The sequence below is a fragment of the Agelaius phoeniceus genome, chromosome 36 (assembly GCF_051311805.1).
Source record: "Agelaius phoeniceus isolate bAgePho1 chromosome 36, bAgePho1.hap1, whole genome shotgun sequence".
NCBI lineage: Eukaryota > Metazoa > Chordata > Aves > Passeriformes > Icteridae > Agelaius > Agelaius phoeniceus.
In genome coordinates, this window is record NC_135300.1 from 1,797,499 (window position 1) to 1,817,173 (window position 19,675).

General features: G+C 58.0%; 2 protein-coding genes across 2 annotated transcripts; both read left to right on the forward strand.

The window, feature by feature from the left end:
* The first annotated feature begins 302 nt into the window (after positions 1 to 302).
* On the forward strand, positions 303 to 3,816 carry LOC143696515 (claudin-7-like). The gene is made up of 2 exons (XM_077192971.1): positions 303 to 1,333; positions 3,725 to 3,816. Exons 1-2 carry the CDS (start codon positions 1,096 to 1,098, stop codon positions 3,760 to 3,762), a joined length of 276 nt encoding a protein of 91 aa, XP_077049086.1. The 5' UTR covers positions 303 to 1,095; the 3' UTR covers positions 3,763 to 3,816.
* LOC143696494 (uncharacterized) lies at positions 1,424 to 19,125 on the forward strand. The gene is made up of 9 exons (XM_077192891.1): positions 1,424 to 1,447; positions 4,200 to 4,331; positions 6,148 to 6,230; positions 6,947 to 7,041; positions 12,631 to 12,882; positions 13,490 to 13,907; positions 14,510 to 15,191; positions 15,305 to 16,437; positions 16,555 to 19,125. Exons 4-9 carry the CDS (start codon positions 6,969 to 6,971, stop codon positions 17,057 to 17,059), a joined length of 3,063 nt encoding a protein of 1,020 aa, XP_077049006.1. The 5' UTR covers positions 1,424 to 1,447; positions 4,200 to 4,331; positions 6,148 to 6,230; positions 6,947 to 6,968; the 3' UTR covers positions 17,060 to 19,125.
* The last annotated feature ends 550 nt before the right edge of the window (positions 19,126 to 19,675 follow it).

Here is a 19,675-nt window from a genome sequence, read left to right on the forward strand (position 1 = left end):
CAGACTGCGGGGACACCAGTGACCAGTGACAGCAGTGACCATCACCATCAGATACCAGTGTCACCAGTGCCACCAGTGACAACCAGTGACCGTCACCATCAGTGACCAGTGATCACCAGTGCTCCCAGTGACACCAGTGCTCCCAGTGCCACCAGTGACCAGTGACCACCAGTGACCATCAGTGACCAGCACCACCAGTGCTCCCAGTGACACCAGTGACCATCACCACCAGTGCCCATCACCACCAGTGACCATCACCACCAGTGACCACCTGTGACCACCAGTGCCACCAGTGCCCAGTGCCCATCACCACCAGTGCCATCAGTGCCACCAGTGCTCAGTGGCCATCACCACTGGTGACCATCGCCACCAGTGACAACCAGTGACCACCAGTGACCAGTGACCATCACCACCAGTGCCCATCACCACCAGTGACCAGTGACCACCAGTGACACCAGTGACCATCACCACCAGTGACCGGTGACCGCCAGTGACACCAGTGACCATCACCACCAGTGACCACCAGTGACACCAGTGACCATCACCACCAGTGCCCATCACCACCAGTGACCAGTGACCACCAGTGACCACTGGTGACCATCACCACCAGTGACCATCGCCACCAGTGACAACCAGTGCCCAGTGACCACCAGTGACCACCAGTGACCACCAGTGACCATCGCTACCAGTGACAACCAGTGCCCAGTGACCACCAGTGACCACCAGTGACCGTCGCCACCAGTGATCATCACCAGTGCCACCAGTGACCATCACCATCAGTGACCAGTGACCCCCAGTGACCACCAGTGCCCATCACCACCAGTGACCACCAGTGACCATCACCACCAGTGCCCAGTGACCACCAGTGACCACCGGTGACCACCAGTGACCATCACCACCAGTGCCACCAGTGACCACCAGTGACCACCAGTGACCATCACCACCAGTGACCAGCGCACCCAGCACTCCCAGTGCCACCAGTGACCAGTGACCACCAGTGACCATCAGTGACCACCAGTGCCCACCAGTGACCAGTGCCCATCACCCCCAGTGCCCCCAGTGTCCCCGGTGTCCCCGGCGTCCCCGGTGTCCCCGATGGCACCCGGGGGCTGTCCCCAGGCCCCGCTGGCCGCGCTGGCCGCGGTGGCCCTGGCGGTGGCCGGCTGGGGGCTCCTGGTGGCCGCGGTGGCCGCGGGGGTGTGGGGCATGGGCGGGGGCCAGACCAGCGCTGTCACCGCTGTCATTGTCACCCGCGGGCTCTGGGCCGACTGCGGCACCGACGCCAGCGGGGTCATGTCCTGCGTGCCACTGCTGTCACTGGTCACCCTGCCCGGTACGGGGACACCGGGGACAGTGGGGGGGCTTGGGGACATTGGGGACATTGGGGGGGTTGGGGACAGCGGGGTCATGTCCTGTGTGCCACTGCTGTCACTGGTCACCCTGCCCGGTACGGGGACACCGGGGACAGTGGGGACAGGGTGGGGACAGTGGGGACATTGAGGGGGTTGGGGACATTGGGGACATTGGGGGGATTGGGGGCTTGGGAAGGTTGGGGGGGTTGGGGAGGTTGGGGACATTGGGGACATTATGGACAGTGGGAGGACTGGGGGCATTGGGGACATTGGGGACATTGGGGGGTTTGGGGACATTGGGGACATTGGGGGGGTTGGGGAGGTTGGGGACATTGCGGACTTTGGGGACATTAGGGACAGTGGGAGGACTGGGGGGATTGGGGACATTGGGGACACTGGGGACAGTGGGGGACAGGGTGGGGGACACTGGGGACATTGGGGGGTTTGGGGACATTGGGGAGGGTTGGGGACATTGGGGGGATGGGGGAGGTTGGGGGGTTTGGGGACATTGGGGACATTGAGGGGGTTGGGGACATTGGGGACATCAAGGAGGGGACAGAGAGCAAGGGACAGGGGGGAGGACAGGGGGGACATTGAGATATTTGGGGACATTGGGGACAGGGGGGACATTGGGGACAGGGGGAGGATTGGGGGGATTGGGGACATTGGGGGGATCAGGGAGGGGACAAAGAGCAGAGGACAGGAGGGGACACTGGGGACATTGGGAGGATTGGGGGGATTGGGGACAGTGGGGACATCAGGGAGGGGACAGAGAGCAAAGGACGGGGGGGGACAGGGGGGACATTGAGATATTCGGGGACATTGGGGACATTGGGGGCATTGGGGGGACATTGGGGACATTGGGGGCATCAGGCAGGGACAGAGAGCCGAGCCCAGGACAAGACGGGGAGGGGACATTGGGGACATTGGGGACATTGGGGACAGTGGGGACAAGGGGACGTCAGCAGCAGGATGGGGACAGGGCCAGGAGCGGGGGGGACAGGAAGGACAGGGGGACATTGGGGACATCAGGACGTCAGTGAGGGGACAGGGATGGGGACAGGAAGGGACAGGGAGGGGACAGCGAGGGACACGGGGACATTGGGGGGAGGGGGACACAGGGGGGGACATTGGGGGGACTTCGGGGGACAGTGGGGGGACATTGGGGACATTGGGGGCATTGGGGGGACATTGGGGGGACATTGGGGGGACATCGGGGGGACATCAGAGGCAATGGGGGTGTGGGACATTGGGGACATTGAGGTGACCTTGGGGTGACCTTGGGGGTGACATTGGGGTGGTGACACTGGGCGGACATTGGGGACATCAGGGTCACCTTGGGATGACCTTGGGGGTGACATTGGAGGGGGGACATTGGGGACATTGAGGTGACCTTGGGGTGACCTTGAAGGGGGAACATTGGGGACATTGGGGGGACATTGGGGACATTGGAGACAAGGGGGGCATGGGGGACATTGGGGACATGGGGGTGACCTTGGGGTGACCTTGGGGGGACATTGGGGACATTGGGGTGACTTTGGGGGGTGTGGGACACTGGGGACATTGGGGTGACCTTGAGGTGACCTTGGGGACATTGGGGGCATTGGGGTGACCTTGAGGTGACCTTGGGGACATTGGGGAACACTGGGGGGACACTGGGGACATTGGGGTGACCTTGAGGTGACCTTGGGGGACACTGGGGCGGGACATTGGGGACATTGGGGTGGTGACCTTGGGGTGACCTTGGGGACATTGGGGTGACATTGAGGGGTGACTTGGGGGGGGTTTGGGGGGAATTTGGGGCATTTTTAGGGGGATTTTGGGGCAATTTTTGGGGATATTTTGAGTTATTTTGGGTAATTTTGGAGCTGATTTTTGGGATAATTTTGGGATAATTTTGAGATATTTTGGGTAATTTTGGGGCTGTTTTTCGGGAGATTTTTGGGATATTTTAGGGGTTGTTGGGGTTATTTTTGGGGTTATTTTGAGTTATTTTGGGTAATTTTGGGGCTGTTTTTCGGGATATTTTTGGGATATTTTAAGGTTTTTTGGGGTTATTTTTTGGGTTATTTTGAGTTATTTTGGGGGTATTTTGGGGGCTGTTTTTAGGGTATTTTGGGGATACTTTTGGGGTGATTTGGGGCTATTCTGGGGCTATTTTTGGGCAGATTTTTAGGATATTTTGGGATATTTTTGGGATAGTTTAGAGATATTTTATGGATAATTTTAGGGATATTTTGGGGCTGGTTTAGGGATATTTTAGGTCTTTTTTTAGGGATATTTTAGGGATATTTTGGGCTATTTTTGGGCAGTTTTTGGGGTGATTTCAGGTGATTTTGCTGTCCCTAACCCCATTTTCCTGCTGTCCCCAGGGTACCTGCACGGCAGCCGGGCCCTGGGGATATTTTGAATTATTTTGGGTTATTTTGGGTCTATTTTTAGGGATATTTTAGGGATATTTTGGGGCTATGTTTGGGTAGATTTTTAGGCTATTTTGGGGCTATTTTGTGGCAGTTTTTGGGGTGATTTCGGGGCTATTTTGGGGCTATTTTGTGGCAGTTTTTGGGGTGATTTTGGGGTGATTTCGGGTGGTTTTGGTGCCCCTAACCCCCTTTTCCCATCCCCAGGGTACCTGCACGGCAGCCGGGCCCTGGGGATATTTTGAATTATTTTGAATTATTTTAGGTTATTTTAGGTCTATTTTTAGGGATATTTTAGGGATATTTTGGAGATATTTTTGGGGCTGTTTTTAGGGTATTTTAGGGCTATTTTTGGGCTATTTTTGGGGTGATTTTGGGGTGATTTCAGGTGATTTTGGTGCCCCTAACCCCCTTTTCCCATCCCCAGGGTACCTGCACGGCAGCCGGGCCCTGGCGGTGCTGGGGGCGGCCCTGGGGGCCCTGGGGGGGCTCCTGGGGGCGTTCGCGGGACCCCGGAGGGGCCCCCGGGCAGCGGGGGGGGCGCTGCTGCTGCTGGCAGGTGGGGGCGGGGCCTAAGGGGGCGGGGCCTAAGGGGGCGGGGCTAAAGGGGATGGGGCTAAAGGGGCTAAATAGGGGAGGGGCCAAAGGGGAGGTTTTAAAGGGTGGTTGGGGAGGGGCTAAAGGGGGAGGGGCTAATGAGGGGAGGGACTAATGAGGGGAGGTCTAAAGGGGGAGGGGCTAAATGGGGAGGAGGCTAAAGGGGGAGGGGTTAAAGTGGGATGGACTTAAGGGGAGGGGCTAAAGGGGGGGAGGGCTAAAGGAGGAGGGGGCTAAGGTGGGGGGCTAAAGTGGCTGGGGGGTAAAAGGGAGGGGCTAAGGGGGATGGACTTAAGGGGAGGAGCTAAAGGGGGCGGGGCTAAAGGGGGAGGGGCTGGGGATTTGGGGGGTGGGGGAGGGGCAATGGGGAGGATTTTGGGCTGATTCCGGCGTGGATTTTTCCATTTTTGAGTGGATTTTTCCCATTTTGGGGTGTATTTTCCCCATTTTCGGGTGGATTTTTGCCGTTTTTGGGTGCCATTTTTGCGTCAATTTTGTGTTGGCTTTTGCCATTTTTGGGTGGATTTTTCCCATTTTTGAGTGGATTTTTCCACAATTTTGGGTGGATTTCTGTCATTTTTGGGTGGATTTTTGCCATTTCTGGATGGATTTTCCCCATTTTTGGGTGGATTTTTGCATTTTCAGGTTGATTTTTGTGTTGGCTTTTGCCATTTTTGGGTGGATTGTTGCCATTTTTGGGTCAACTTTTCCCATTTCTCGTTGGATTTTTTCCATTTTCGGGTGGATTTTTGCCATTTTTGGGTGGTTTTTTGCCGTTTATTGGGTGGGTTTCTGCCACTTTTGGTCGATTGTTGCCATTTTTTGTGTGGATTTCTGCCATTTTTGGGTCGATTGTTCCCATTTTCAGGTGGATTTTCCCCATTTTCGGGTGGATTTTTCCCATTTTTGGCTGGATTTTTGCCCACTTTTGGGTCAATTGTTGCCATTTCGGGTGGATTTTTGCTGGTTTTGGGTTTTTTCTTGCCGTTTTCCGGGTGGATTTTTGGCGTTTATTGGGTCAATTTTGCCCATTTTCGGTGATTTTTTCCATTTTTGTGTGGATTTCTGCCATTTTCGGGGTCGATTTTTCCCATTTTTGTGTGGTTTTTTCCCCATTTTCAGGTGGATTTTTTCCCATTTTTGTGTGGTTTTTTGCCGCCATTTTGGTGTGGTTTTGCCATTTTTGGATGGATTTTTGCCATTTATTGGGTGGATTTTTCCCATTTTTGGGTGTTTTTTCCATTTTCGGGTGGATTTTTTCCATTTTTGGGTGAATTTCTGCCATTTTCAGGTGTTTTTCTCCCCATTTTCGGTTGGATTTTTCCCCATTTTCGGGTGGATTTTTTCCCATTTTTGGGTGTTTTTTCCCATTTTCGGGTGGATTTTTCCCATTTTTGTGTGGATTTCTGCCATTTTCGGGTGTTTTTTCCCCATTTTCGGGTGGATTTTTCCCATTTTTGGGTGGATTTTTCCCATTTTCGGGTCGATTTTTGGGTGGATTTTTTCCATTTTTGGGTCAATTTTCCCCATTTTCGTGTGGCTTTTCCCCATTTTCGGGTTGACTTTTCCCATTTTCAGGTGAATTTTCCCCATTTCTGGGTGGATTTTCCCCATTTTCATGTGTTTTTTCCCCATTTCCTGGGGTCAATTTTCCCCATTTTTGTGTGCTTTTCCCCATTTCTGGGTTGGTTTTTTCCCATTTCTGGGTCAATTTTCCCCATTTTCGGGTGGATTTTTCCCATTTTCGTGTGTTTTTTCCCCGTTCCTGCCCCTCCCAGGCCTGTGCTCCGCGGGCTCCGCGCTCTGGTTCGGTTTTCGGCTCCGCTCAGGAATTTTTCGACGCCTCCGTGCTGGGAACCAGGTGGGGGCGGGGCATTGGGGGCGGGGCATTGGGGGCGGGGCATTTGGGGGGGCGGGGTCTGGGGTAGAATTTGGGGAAGATTTGGGGCTCCCTGGGTGGATTTTGGGGGGAATTCTTGGGAATTTGGGGGATCCTGGGGGGCGTTTTTTGGTGGGGGGGGGAAGGGGAAGTTTGGGGTGGGATTTTGGGGGGATTTGGAATTTTGGGGGCAGATTTGGGGGGATTTGGGATTTTTTGGGGGGAGATTTGGGGATCCCAGGGGTGAATTTTGGGCATTTTGGAGAAATTGGGGAAGATTTGGGGGTGAGTTTGGGGGGGTTTGGGGGAATTCTTGGGGGGATTTTTGGGGGAATTCTTGGGGGGATTTGGAGAGAATTTGGGGGTCCCTGGAGTTGAATTTTGGGGGGAATTTTTGTGATTTGGGGGAAATTTGGGGAAGATTTTGGGGGTGATTTTGGGATGACTTTGGGCGTTTTTGGGGGTAATTTTTGGGGTGATTTTGGGGGGGATATTTGATATATTTGGGGGGGGAATTTTTTGGGGGCGTTTCGGGTGATTTTTGGGGTTGGGTTTTTTTTTTGGGGGGTGGGGATGATTTTTTGAGGTGATTTTGGAGGATTTGGGGGTCCTTGGGTTGGTTTTTTGGGGTTTTTTTTTTTGCTTTTTTTTATGGTGACGCCCCCTCCCCCCTTCCCCCCTCCCCTCCCCCCCCCCAGGTTCGAGCCCGGCCCCGCGGTGATGCAGGCGGGTGGGGGAGGGGCGCTGCAGGGCCGTGGGGGGAGGGCGCGCTGCTCTGGATGGCGCGAGCCGGGTGAGAACCCCGCCCCCACCTCTTTAACCCCGCCCCCACCCCAAACCCTTCCCCCTCTTTAAGCCCCTCCCCCACCCCAGACCCCTCCCCTTAAAGCTCCGCCCCTCCCCAAGCCCCTCCCCTTCTGCACTTAAGCCCCTCCCCCACCCCGTTGGCCCCTCCCCTCCTTAAGCCACTCCCCCTCCTTAAGCCCCACCCCCATTTAACCCCTTCCCCCCCCCATCTGGGGAACCCCTCCTGGAGGCCCCTCCCCCCCCCGGGGACGCCCTCAAGCGCCTCCCCCTCTTTAAGCCCCGCCCCTCCTCTTTCCCCTCCCCCTCCTCAAACCCCTCCCCTTTAAGCCCCTCCCCCTCTTAAGCCCCCTCCCACCTCATGTTGACCCTTCCTCAAGCCCCTCCCCCACCTTAAGCCCCTCCCCCCATCATGTTGACCCTTCCTCAAGCCCCTCCCCCACCCTCGGACCCCCTCAAGCCCCTCCCCCTCACCCCTCCCCCTCTCCCCAAGCCCCTCCCCTTCCTTGAGGCCCCTCCCCTCGCTGATCTCGCGGTGGGGGCGGGGCTCTGGTTCGCCCCTCCCCCCCCTCCTGATCCGCCCCTCCCCCCCAGCCCCGCCCCGCCCCGCGCGGCCGCGGCCCTCCCCCACCGCCGCTGGGGGACAAATACGGGCGGAACGAATACGTGTGAGAGGGACCGGAACGGAGCGGAACGGAGCCGAAATCAGCCCCAAATTATCCCGAAATATCCCCCAAAATGTCCCCAAAATGTCCCCAAAATATCCGGCATTATCCCCCAAAATATCCCATAATATCCCCAAACTGAACCCCGAAATGGCCAGAAATGGACCCAAAATCGACCCCGGAAATGAACCCAAATATCCCCAAAATTATCCCGAATTATCCCCCAAATGTCCCGAAATTATTGCGAAATATTCCGCAAAATATCCCAAAATTATCCCGAAATTATCCCCCTAAAATGGACCCGAAACGCCTCAAAATGGACCCAAAACAGACCCGGAACAGACCCCGAAATGAACCCAAAATATCCCCTAAAATGGACCCAAAACGGACCCGAAATTATCCCGAAATATTCCCCCAAATATCCCCAAATTACCCCCGAAGTATCCGCAAAATTATCCCTGAAATTCTCCCTGAAATGTCCCCAAAATGAGCCCCGAAACCAAGATATCCCCAAAATATCCCGAAATTATCCCTCAAAATGAATTCTGAAATGGCCCAAAATGTCCCCCAAAATGTCCCCAAAATATCTCCCAAAATATCCCTGAAACGGCCCCAAATATCCCTGAAATTATCCCAAAATTATCCCCCAAAATGTCCCCAAAATATCCGACACTATCCCCCAAAATTATCCCATAATATCCCCAAACTGAACCCGAAATGGCCAGAAATGGACCCAAAATCGACCCCGGAAATGAACCCAAAATATCCCCAAAATTATCCCGAAATTAATCCCCCAAATGTCCCAAAATTATTGTGAAATATTCGCAAAATATCCCAAAATTGTCCCCTAAAATGGACCCAAAACGGACCCGACAATTATCCCGAAATATTCCCCCAAATATCCCCAAATTACACCGAAGTATCCCCAAAATTATCCCTGAAATGGCCCCAAAATGAGCCCCGAAACAAGATATCTCCAAAATATCCCGAAATTATCCCTCAAATGGATTCTGAAATGGCCCAAAATGGACCCAAAATGGACCCCAAAATGTCCCCAAAATATCTCCCAAAATATCCCTGAAACGGCCCCAAATATCCTGAAATTATCCCAAAATTATCCCCAAAAATGTCCCCAAAATGTTCCCAAAATATCCCGACATTATCCCCCAAAATATCCATAATATCCCCAAACTGAACCCCGAAATGGCCAGAAATGGACCCAAAATCGACCCCGGAAATGAACCCAAAATTATCCCGAAATTATCCCCAAAATGTCCCGAAATTATTGCGAAATATTCCCAAAATATCCCAAAAATATCCGGAAATTATCCCCTAAAATGGACCCGGAACAGACCTCGAAATGGACCCAAAATATCCCCAAAAATATCCCAAAATTATCCCTGCAATTATCCCCAAAAATGTCCCCAAAATATCCCCAAAATGGCCCCAAATGGACCCAAAATATCCCCAAATGATCCCTCCAGAACGGACCCAAAACTGCCTGAAATGGACCGAAATCTTCCTCAGAATATCCCAAAATTATCCCTGAAATTATCCTCGAATTGTCCCGAAATGTCCCCAAAATATCCCTGAAATCAACCCAAAATGGACCCCAGGACACCCCGAAGTATCCCCCAAATATCCTGAAATGAACCCCAAAATAACCTGAAATCAACCCCAAATATCCCCAAATTATCTCCAAATTATTCCCAAAATATCCCAAAAATGTCCCCCAAATGAACCCCAAAATGTCCCCAAAATGGACCCCGAAATGTCCCCAAACCCCCCAAAATATCCCCAAAATGAACCCCGAAATGTCCCAAAATGTCCCCAAAAATCCCCGAAATGTCCCAAAATGGACCTCGGAAATGTCCCCAAAATGAACCCCGAAATGTCCCCAAATGAACCCCAAAATATCCCCAAAATGTCCCCAAAATGTCTCCAAAATGAACCCTGAAATGTCCCCAAAATGTCTCCAGAATGAACCCCGAAATATCCCCAAAATTAACCCCAAAATGTCCCCAAAATGTCCCCAAAAATCCCCAAAATGTCCCCAAAATGAACCCCGAAATGTCCCCAAAATGAACCCCCAAAATGTCCCCAAAATATCCCCAAATGGACCCCGAAATGTCCCCAAAATGAACCCTGAAATGTCCCCAAAATCCCCCAAAATTAACCTCAAAATATCCCAACAATGAACCCCAAAATGTCCCCAAAATGGACCCTGAAATGTCCCCAAAATGCCCCAAAATGTCCCCGGAAACGTCCCCAAAATGTCCCCAAAATTCCCCAAATGCCTCCCAAAATCCCCCAAAATTTCCCCAACATTTCCCAAAATTTTCCCAAAATTTTCCCAAATTTCCCCAACCCCCCCAGCCCCCCCCGTCCCCACTCCGGGGGTGTCCGGGGGCTCCTCCCAGTAAGGAACCAATAAAAACCAGTAAAAACCAGTTTGGGCTCCCAGTGCTCCCAGTGCTCCCAGTTTGGGCTCCCAGTCCCCTCCCAGTGCTCCCAGTGCCCTCCCAGTAAGGAACCAATAAAAACCAGTAAAAACCAGTTTGGGCTCCCAGTAAAAACCAGTTTGGGCTCCCAGTGCTCCCAGTAACACCAGTTTGGGCTCCCAGTAACCCCCAGTAACCCCCCCAGTGCTCCCAGTTTGAGCTCCCAGTTTGTGATTCCCAGTGCTCCCAGTGCCCTCCCAGTAAGAAACCAATAAAAAACCAGTGAAAAACCAGTTTTGGGCTCCCAGTGCTCCCAGTTTGGGCTCCCAGTAACCCCCAGTGCCCTCCCAGTAATGACCCAATAAAAACCAGTAACACCAGTTTGGGCTCCCAATGCTCCCAGTTTGGGCTCCCAGTCCCCTCCCAGTGCTCCCAGTTTGTGACTCCCAGTGCCCTCCCAGTAAGGAACCAATAAAAACCAGTAAAAACCAGTTTGGGCTCCCAGTGAAAACCAGTTTGGGTTCCAGGGCTCCCAGTTTGGGCTCCCAGTAACCCCCAGTGCTCCAGTAAGGAACCAATAAAAACCAGTTTGGGCTCCCAATGCTCCCAGTTTGGGCTCCCAGTTTGGGCTCCCAGTAACCCCCAGTAACCCCGCCAGTGCTCCCAGTGCCCTCCCAGTAAGGAACCAATAAAAACCAGTGAAAACCAGTTTGGGCTCCCAGTAACGCCCAGTGCCCTCCCAGTGCCCTCCCAGTAAGGAACCCAATAAAAACCAGTGACTCCCAGTTTGGGCTCCCAGTGCTCCCAGTTTGGGCTCCCAGTGCTCCCAGTCCATACTGGTGCCCGTTTTAGTGCAAACAGGTCTGAACTGGTCCGAACTGGTCTGAACTGGTCTGAACTGGCACGAGCTGATGCCTGTACTGGTTCAAACTGGTCTGGGGTGACCCAAACTGGGCCAAACTGGGCTAAACTGGTCTGGGGTGACCCAAACTGGGCCGAACTGGTCCATACTGGGGCTCGTACTGGTGTAAACTGGTCCGAACTGGTCGTAACTGGTCCAAACTGGTGCCTGTACTGGTGTAAACTGGTCTGAACTGGTCTGAACTGGTCCCAAACTGGTGCCTGTACAGGTCCATAGTGGCCGGAAATGCTCCGAACTGGTCCGAACTGGTCCAAACTGGTCCCGGCTCCTCCCGGCCGCCAGAGGGCGCTGCAGCTCCGGCCCCGCCCCCTCTCGCTGGTTCCGGCTCTGGCCCCGCCCCTCGCGCTGATTGGCTGAGGGGGAAGGGGCGGGGCCAGAGCCGGCGGCGGCGGCGCGGAAGCGACACGTGCGGGGAACTGGGAGCGCTGGGACGGTACTGGGGAAACTGGGAGGGGACTGGGGGCAAACTGGGGATACTGGGACAGACTGGGAGGGACTGGGGATACTGGGACAGACTGGGAACCAAACTGGGGATACTGGGACAGACTGGGAGGGACTGGGAACCAAACTGGGGATACTGGGACAGACTGGGAGGGACTGGGAACCAAACTGGGGATACTGGGACAGACTGGGAGGGGACTGGGAGCACTGGGAAGGACCGGGGGGATGCTGGGAGGCACAAACTGGGAGCACTGGGAGCACTGGGATGGACTGGGGGTTGAGTGGGCGGTTCGGGAGGGGGGGGGTCCCTAATATTGGAGGGGTCCCCCCTCCCCCACTCCCTAAGCCCCTCCCCATAACCCATCCCTGCCCCCTTTAGCTCCTCCCTCTCATTAAGCCCCTCCCCTCTCTAAGCCCCTCCCCCTCTCTAAGCCCCTCCTGCTCATTAAGACCCTCCCCTCTCTAAGCCCCTCCTCTCTAAGGCTCTCCCTGTCATTAAGCTCCTCCCCCTCCCTAAGCCCCGCCCCTCATTAAACCCATCCCATCAAGCCCCCCCTCATTAAGCCCCTCCCCCTCTCTAAGCCCCTCCTGCTCATTAAGCCCCTCCCCTCTCTGAGCCCACCCTCATTAAGCCCCTCCCCTCTCGTTAAGCCCCTCCTGCTCTCTAAGCCCCTCCCCTTCTCTAAGCCACTCCCCATCTCAGCCACTCCCCCTTTCTAAGCCCCTCCCCTCTCCAAGCCCCTCCCCCTCTAAGCCCCTCCCCCTCTAAGCCCCTCCCCTCTCATTAAGCCCCTCCCCCTCTCTAAGTCCCTCCTGCTCATTAAGCCCCTCCCCTCTCTGAGCCCACCCTCATTAAGCCCCTCCCTTCACATTAAGCCCCTCCCTTCTCATTAAGCCGCTTCCCCTAAGCCCCTCCCCTCTCATTGAGCCCCTCCCCTCTCTAAGCCCCTCCCCCTGTGTCTCGCTAAGCCCCTCCCCTCTCTAAGCCCCTCCCCCGTGTCTCGCTAAGCCCCTCCCCTCTTTTAGCCCCTCCCCTCTCTAAGCCCCTCCCCCTGTGTCTCGCTAAGCCCCTCCCCTCTCTAAGCCCCTCCCCCTGTGTCTCTCCCCAGGTGCCCCCATGGACGTGGGGGAGGGGCCGCCCCCCTCTCTGCCCCCCCCGCGGGCGGTGCCGTGGTGGGGGGAGGGGCGGGGGCGGGGCCTGCCGGTGTGGGGGGGATGGGCGGCGCCCCTGCTGCGGCCCCGGGAGACCCCGCGGCTGCTGCGGGCCCTGGCGCCCCTCCCCCCGCACCTGCCCCACCTCAAACGGGTCCGGGCGGGGCCCGGGGGGGCGGAGCTGCTGCTGGGCATCGACCCCGCCCACGGTACTGGGATAGACTGGGAGGGACTGGGGGGGACTGGGAGGGACTGGGGGGGACTGGGAGGGACTGGGATCAGACTGGGATAAACTGGGAGGGACTGGGAGGGACTGGGAGGGGATGGGGGGACTGGGATCAAACTGGGAGGGACTGGGATGGGATTGGGGGGGACTGGGATGGACTGGGATCAAACTGGGACAGACTGGGAGGGACTGGGATCGGAATGGGAGGGACTGGGAGGGGATTGGGGGCACTGGTTTATACTGGGAGGGACTGGGATCAAACTGGGACAAACTGGGAGGGACTGGGGGGGAACTGGGAGGGATTGGGGGGCACTGGTTTATACTGGGAGGGACTGGGATGGACTGGGAGAGACTGGGAGGGGACTGGGATCAAACTGGGATAAACTGGGAGGGCATTGGGGGGGACTGGGATTAACTGGGGAGTTCCTGGGAGTACTGGGGGTTACTGGGAGCCCTTACTGGGAGCACTGGGAGCCCTTACTGGGAGCACTGGGGGTTACTGGGAGCCCTTACTGGGGGTTACTGGGAGCCCTTACTGGGAGCACTGGGGGTTACTGGGAGCCCTTACTGGGAGCACTGGTCTCACGCAGCCCCCATCGATTACATCATCGCCGATGACGACAGCGATGACGTCACCGATTACGTCACCGCCACCCCCGGTGCTGAAACCTGGACCAGTAACACGAGCAAGACCAGTGACACCAGTGCCACCAGTAACACCAGTAACACCAGTGACACCAGTGCCACCAGTGGCACAAAGGACAGCAATGGCACCAAGGACACCAGTGCCACCAGTGACACCAGTAAGACCAGTAACACCAAGGACAGCAATGACACCAGTGCCACCAGTAACACCAGTGCCACCAGTGCCACCAGTAAGACCAGTAACACCAAGGACAGCAATGACACCAGTAACACCAGCAAGACCAGTGCCACCAGTGCCACCAGTAAGACCAGTAACACCAAGGACAGCAATGACACCAGTGACACCAGTGCCACCAGTGTGATGTGGGACTCTGAGGACCCCAGTTGGACCAGTTTGACCAGTAAGAGCAGCGCTGCCAGCGTCACCAGTGCCACCAGTGTCCCCAGTGCCACCAGTGCCACCAGTGTCCCCAGTATGACCAGTGCCACCAGTGTCCCCAGTGTCCCCAGTGCCACCAGTGCCTTGACTCCCAGCGATGGTTCTGGTGTCCCCAGTGCCACCAAGGACTCTGATGTCCCCAGTGCCACCAGTGCCCCAGTTTGCCCAGTTCCACCGAGGACTCTGGTGCCACCAGTGCCACCAGTGCCACCAGTGCTCCCAGTGCTCCCAGTGCTCCCAGTTCCCTGCTGGGCACTGAGGCCGTGTCCAGCCCTGTCCCTGTGTCCAGCCCTGTCCCTCTGTCCATCCCCGTCCCTGTGTCCGTCCCCGTCCCTGTGTCCATCTCTGTCCCTGTGTCCAGCCCTGTCCCTCTGTCCATCCCTGTCCCTGTGTCCATCCCTGTCCCTCTGTCCGGCCCCAAGGCGGTGCCAGTGTCCCCAGGGGCTCTGGGTGTCCCTCTGTCCGGCCCTGAGGCCGTGTCCCCTGTCCCTCTGTCCAAGGCTGTGTCCGCTGTCCCTCTGTCCAGCCCTGTCCCTCTGTCCAAGGCTGTGGCTGACCCAGCTGTGGATGTCCCTGTGTCCATCCCCGTCCCTCTGTCCATCCCCGTCCCTGTGTCCGACCCGGCCCTGGGCTGTCCGTTCCGTGTCCGTGTGCCCGGCCCTGTCCCTGTGTCCATCCCTGTCCCTGTGTCCGACCCGGCTCTGGGCTGTCCGTTCCGTGTCCGTGTGCCCGGCCGTGTCCCTGTGTCCGAGGCCATGTCCAGCCCTGTCCCTCTGTCCATCCCTGTCCCTCAGTCCGACCCCGCCCTGGGCTGTCCGTTCCGTGTCCGTGTGCCCGGCCGTGTCCCCGTGTCCGGCCCCGAGGCCGTGGCCGCCCGCCAGGCCGGGCTGTGGCCGTGGTGGGGCCGGGGTCCCTCGGGGTCGCGGCCGCCATCGCTGTCCCCGGCGCAGGTGGGCGTGGCCCGGGTGGCCCTGGCGGTGGCGCGGGCGGCGGGGGCGGGGCGGGGGGCGGGGGCGGCGGCGCTGGACCCCCGGAGCGGGCGGGTGCTGGCCGTGGGCTGGGACAGGAGAGGGGACACTGGGGACACCAATGGGGACATCAATGGGGACATCAATGGGGACGGGTGGCACCCGCTGCGGCACGCCGCCATGGACTGCATCGCACGCGTGGCACGGGCACGGCGAGGGGACAGTGGGGACACGGGGAGGGCACGGTGTCACCAAGGGCGAGGGGACACGGGGGACACAGGGAGGGCACGGTGTCACCAAGGGCGTGGGGACACCAAGGACAGGGACATTGGGGACACGGGGAACAATGGGGACAATGGGGACAGGGACAGCAAGGACAAGGACATGGGAGGGCACGGTTTCACCAAGGGCGTGGGGACAGCAAGGACAGGGACAATGGGGACATTGGGGACAATGGGCACAACGGGGACACAGGGAGGGCACGGTGTCACCAAGGACATGGGGACACCAAAGACAGGGACACTGGGGACAATGGGGACACAGGGAGGGCACGGTGTCACCAAGGACATGGGGACACCAAAGACAGGGACAGTGGGGACAATGGGGACACGGGGAGGACACGGTGTCACCAAGGGCAAAGTGACAGCGAGGACAGGGACAGAGGGACAGTGCGGTGTCACCGAGGGGACAGCAGGGACAGCATGGGGACAGCGCGGTGTGGACACCCAAGGGACAGCGGGGACATGGGGACAGCGCAGTGTGGACACCCAGGGCAAAGTGACATTGGGGACAATGGGGACATGGGGACAGCGCAGTGTGGCCACCAAGGGCGCGGTGGCGTCGTCACCAGGGGTGGTGGCACTGTCACGGGGAGGGTGCGGCGCAGGGGACACCCCGGGGACGGCAGCGTCGGGGCCAAGGTGGCCAAATTCAGGGCTGGTGACGTCATCGCCGCTCGCGGTGACGTCATCGCTGCTCATGGTGACGTCATCGCCGGCCACCGTGATGTCCCCATGGACCTCATGGGTCGCGTCATCCCTGGGGTGGCCAAGGACCCCGGTGCCACCCCAGGTGACACCAATGACGTCACCACACCTGGCATCCCCATGGACCTGAAGGGTGACATCATCCCTGGGGTGACCAAGGACCCCGATGCCACCTCTGGTGCCACCTCTGGTGCCACCAATGACGTCACCATCCATGACATCCCCATGGACCTGAAGGGTCAAGTGACCAAGGACCCCGGTGCCACCCCTGATGCCACCTCTGGAGTCACCTTTGGAGCCACCCCTGATGCCACCAACGATGTCACCACACCTGACATCCCCATGGACCTGAAGGGTCAAGTGACCGAGGACCCAGATGCCACCTCTGGAGCCACCTCTGGTGCCACCTCTGGTGCCACCAATGACGTCACCATCCATGACATCCCCATGGACCTGAAGGGTCAAGTGACCAAGGACCCTGGTGCCACCTCTGATGCCACCTCTGGAGCCACCTCTGATGCCACCTCTGGTGCCACCTCTGGTGCCACCAATGCCGTCACCATCCATGACATCCCCATGGGCCTGAAGGGTCAAGTGACCAAGGACCCTCGTGCCACCTCTGATGCCACCACACCTGGCATCCCCATGGACCTGAAGGGTCAAGTGACCAAGGACCCCGGTGCCACCTCTGATGCCACCTTTGGAGCCACCTCTGGTGCCACCGCCACCGTGGCCGCTCCCATTGTCCCCCTGGACCTGCTGTCCCTCGGTGACGTCCCCATGGACCTGACGGGTCACATCATCCCCGGGGCAGCCGAGGAGCCCGAGGCGGCCCCAGGTGACACTGATGACGTCACGGGGGGGTACCTGCTGTCGGGCTGTGACGTGTTCGTGACGCGGGAGCCGTGCGCGCTCTGCGCCATGGCCCTGCTGCACGCCCGCGTGCGCCGCGTCTTCTACGGCCACCCCTGTCCCCAAGGGGCGCTGGGGACGCGCTACGGCCTGCACGGGCACCCCCGGCTCAACCACAGGTACAGGGTGTGGATGGTGCCCCTGACTGGGCAAACTGGGAGCACTGGGAGTGATGGGAGTGATGGGGATAATGGGGACAATGGGAGCTGATCATTGGGGACACAGGGGACAGGAATGGGACATTGGGGACAGTGACACGGGACACTGGGGACGCGCTCTGGGCTGCACGGGCACCCCCGGCTCAACCACAGGTACAGGGTGTGGATGGTGCCCCAAACTGGGCAAACTGGGAGCACTGGGAGTGATGGGGACACTGGGGATAATGGGAGCTGATCACTGGGGACAGTGACAGGGGACACTGGGGACAGGAATGGGTCATTGGGGACACTGGGGACGCTCTGGGCTGCACGGGCACCCCCGGCTCAACCACAGGTACAGGGTCTGGATGGTGCCCCAAACTGGGCAAACTGGGAGCACTGGGAGCGATGGGAGTGATGGGAATACTGGGGACATTGGGAGCTGATCATTTGGGACACAGGGGACAGGAATGGGACATTGGGGACAGTGACACGGGACACTGGGGACGCGCTCTGGGCTGCACGGGCACCCCCGGCTCAACCACAGGTACAGGGTGTGGATGGTGCCCCAGACTGGGCAAACTGGGAGCACTGGGAGTGATGGGAGTGATGGGGATACTGGGAGCTGATCACTGGGGACACTGGGGACAGTGACAGGGGACACTGGGGACACTGGGGACGCTCTCTGGGCTGCACGGGCACCCCCAGCTCAACCACAGGTACCGGGTCTGGATGGCGCCCCTGACTGGGCAAACTGGGAGCCCTGGGAGTGATGGGGATACTGGGAGCTGATCACTGGGGACATTGGGGACAGGAATGGGACACTGGGGACAGGAATGGGACACTGGGGACGCGCTCTGGGCTGCACGGGCACCCCCGGCTCAACCACAGGTACAGGGTCTGGATGGTGCCCCAAACTGGGCAAACTGGGAGCACTGGGGATAATGGAAATGATGGGAATTGGTGACTGGGGATATTGGGAATGGGTGACAGGGGACACTGGGGACAGGAATGGGTCATTGGGGACAGTGACAGGGGACACTGGGCACGCGCTCTGGGCTGCACGGGCACCCCCGGCTCAACCACCGGTACAGGGTGTGGATGGTGCCCCAAACTGGGCAAACTGGGAGCACTGGGAATGATGGGAGTGATGGGAGTGATGGGGATAATGGGAGCTGATCATTGGGGACACAGGGGACAGGAATGGGACACTGGGGACAGTGACAGGGGACACTGGGGACAGGAATGGGTCATTGGGGACACTGGGGACGCGCTCTGGGCTGCACGGGCACCCCCGGCTCAACTGCAGCTACCGGGTGTGGGAGCTGCCCCAAACTGGGCAAACTGGGAGCACTGGGAGTGATGGGAGTGATGGGGATAATGGGGATACTGGGAGCTGATCACTGGGGACAGTGACAGGGGACACTGGGGACAGTGATGTGACACTGGGGTCGTGCTACGGCCTGCACGGGCACCCCCGGCTCAACCACAGGTACAGGGTGTGGATGGTGCCCCTGACTGGGCAAACTGGGAGCACTGGGAGTGATGGGAATGATGGGAATCAGTGACAGGGGACACTGGGGACAGTGTCAGGGGACACTGGGGACAGTGATGTGACACTGGGGACACGCTCTGGGCTGCACGGGCACCCCCGGCTCAACCACCGCTACCAGGTCTGGATGGTGCCCCAGACTGGGCAAACTGGGAGCACTGGGAGTGATGGGAGTGATGGGGATACTGGGGATAATGGGGATACTGGGAGCTGATCACTGGGGACACTGGGGACAGTGACAGGGGACACTGGGGACAGTGATGTGACACTGGGGACACGCTCTGGCCTGCACAGGCACCCCCGGCTCAACCGCAGCTACCGGGTGTGGATGGTGCCCCTGACTGGGCAAACTGGGAGCACTGGGAGCACTGGGAATGATGTAAATGATGGGAATAATGGGAGCTGATCACTGGGGACATTGGGGACAGTGACAGGGGACACTGGGGTCACACTCTGGGCTGCACGGGCACCCCCGGCTCAACCGCAGCTACCAGGTGTGGGAGCTGCCCCAAACTGGGCAAACTGGGAGCACTGGGAGCGGTGACCGAAGGTGACCCAGTGAGCAATAAATGATTTCTGGAGATTTTTTTTTTGGGGTTGTTTTTGTTTTTCCCGCGGGTTTTGGTGGCACCGCCCGGGTCAGGACAGCCCTGGGGGTGGGTGACGCCTCCCAGTGGTGGCTGCTGCTGGTGCATACTGGGAGCACTGGGAGGGCACTGGGAGCACTGGGAGGGTACTGGAGCACTGGGAGGGTACTAGGGGGATACTGGGAGCACTGGGATGATACTGGGAGTACTGGGAGGGCACTGGGAGGATACTGGGAGCACTGGGAGGGTACTAGGGAATACTGGGAGGGCACTGGGAGGGTACTGGGAGCACTGGGAAGGCACTGGGAGGATACTGGGAGGGTACTGGGAGCACTGGGAGGGCACTGGGAGGGCACTGGGAGCACTGGGAGGGTACTAGGGGGATACTGGGAGCACTGGGAGGGTACTGGGAGGGCACAGGAACAGCTGCAGGGGTAACTGGGAGCACTGGGAGCATACTGGGAGCACTGGGGGTGACTTGATGTGACTGGGGGGATACTGGGAGGACAGGGAGGGCACTGGGAGAAGTGGAGGGTGACTGGGAGCATAC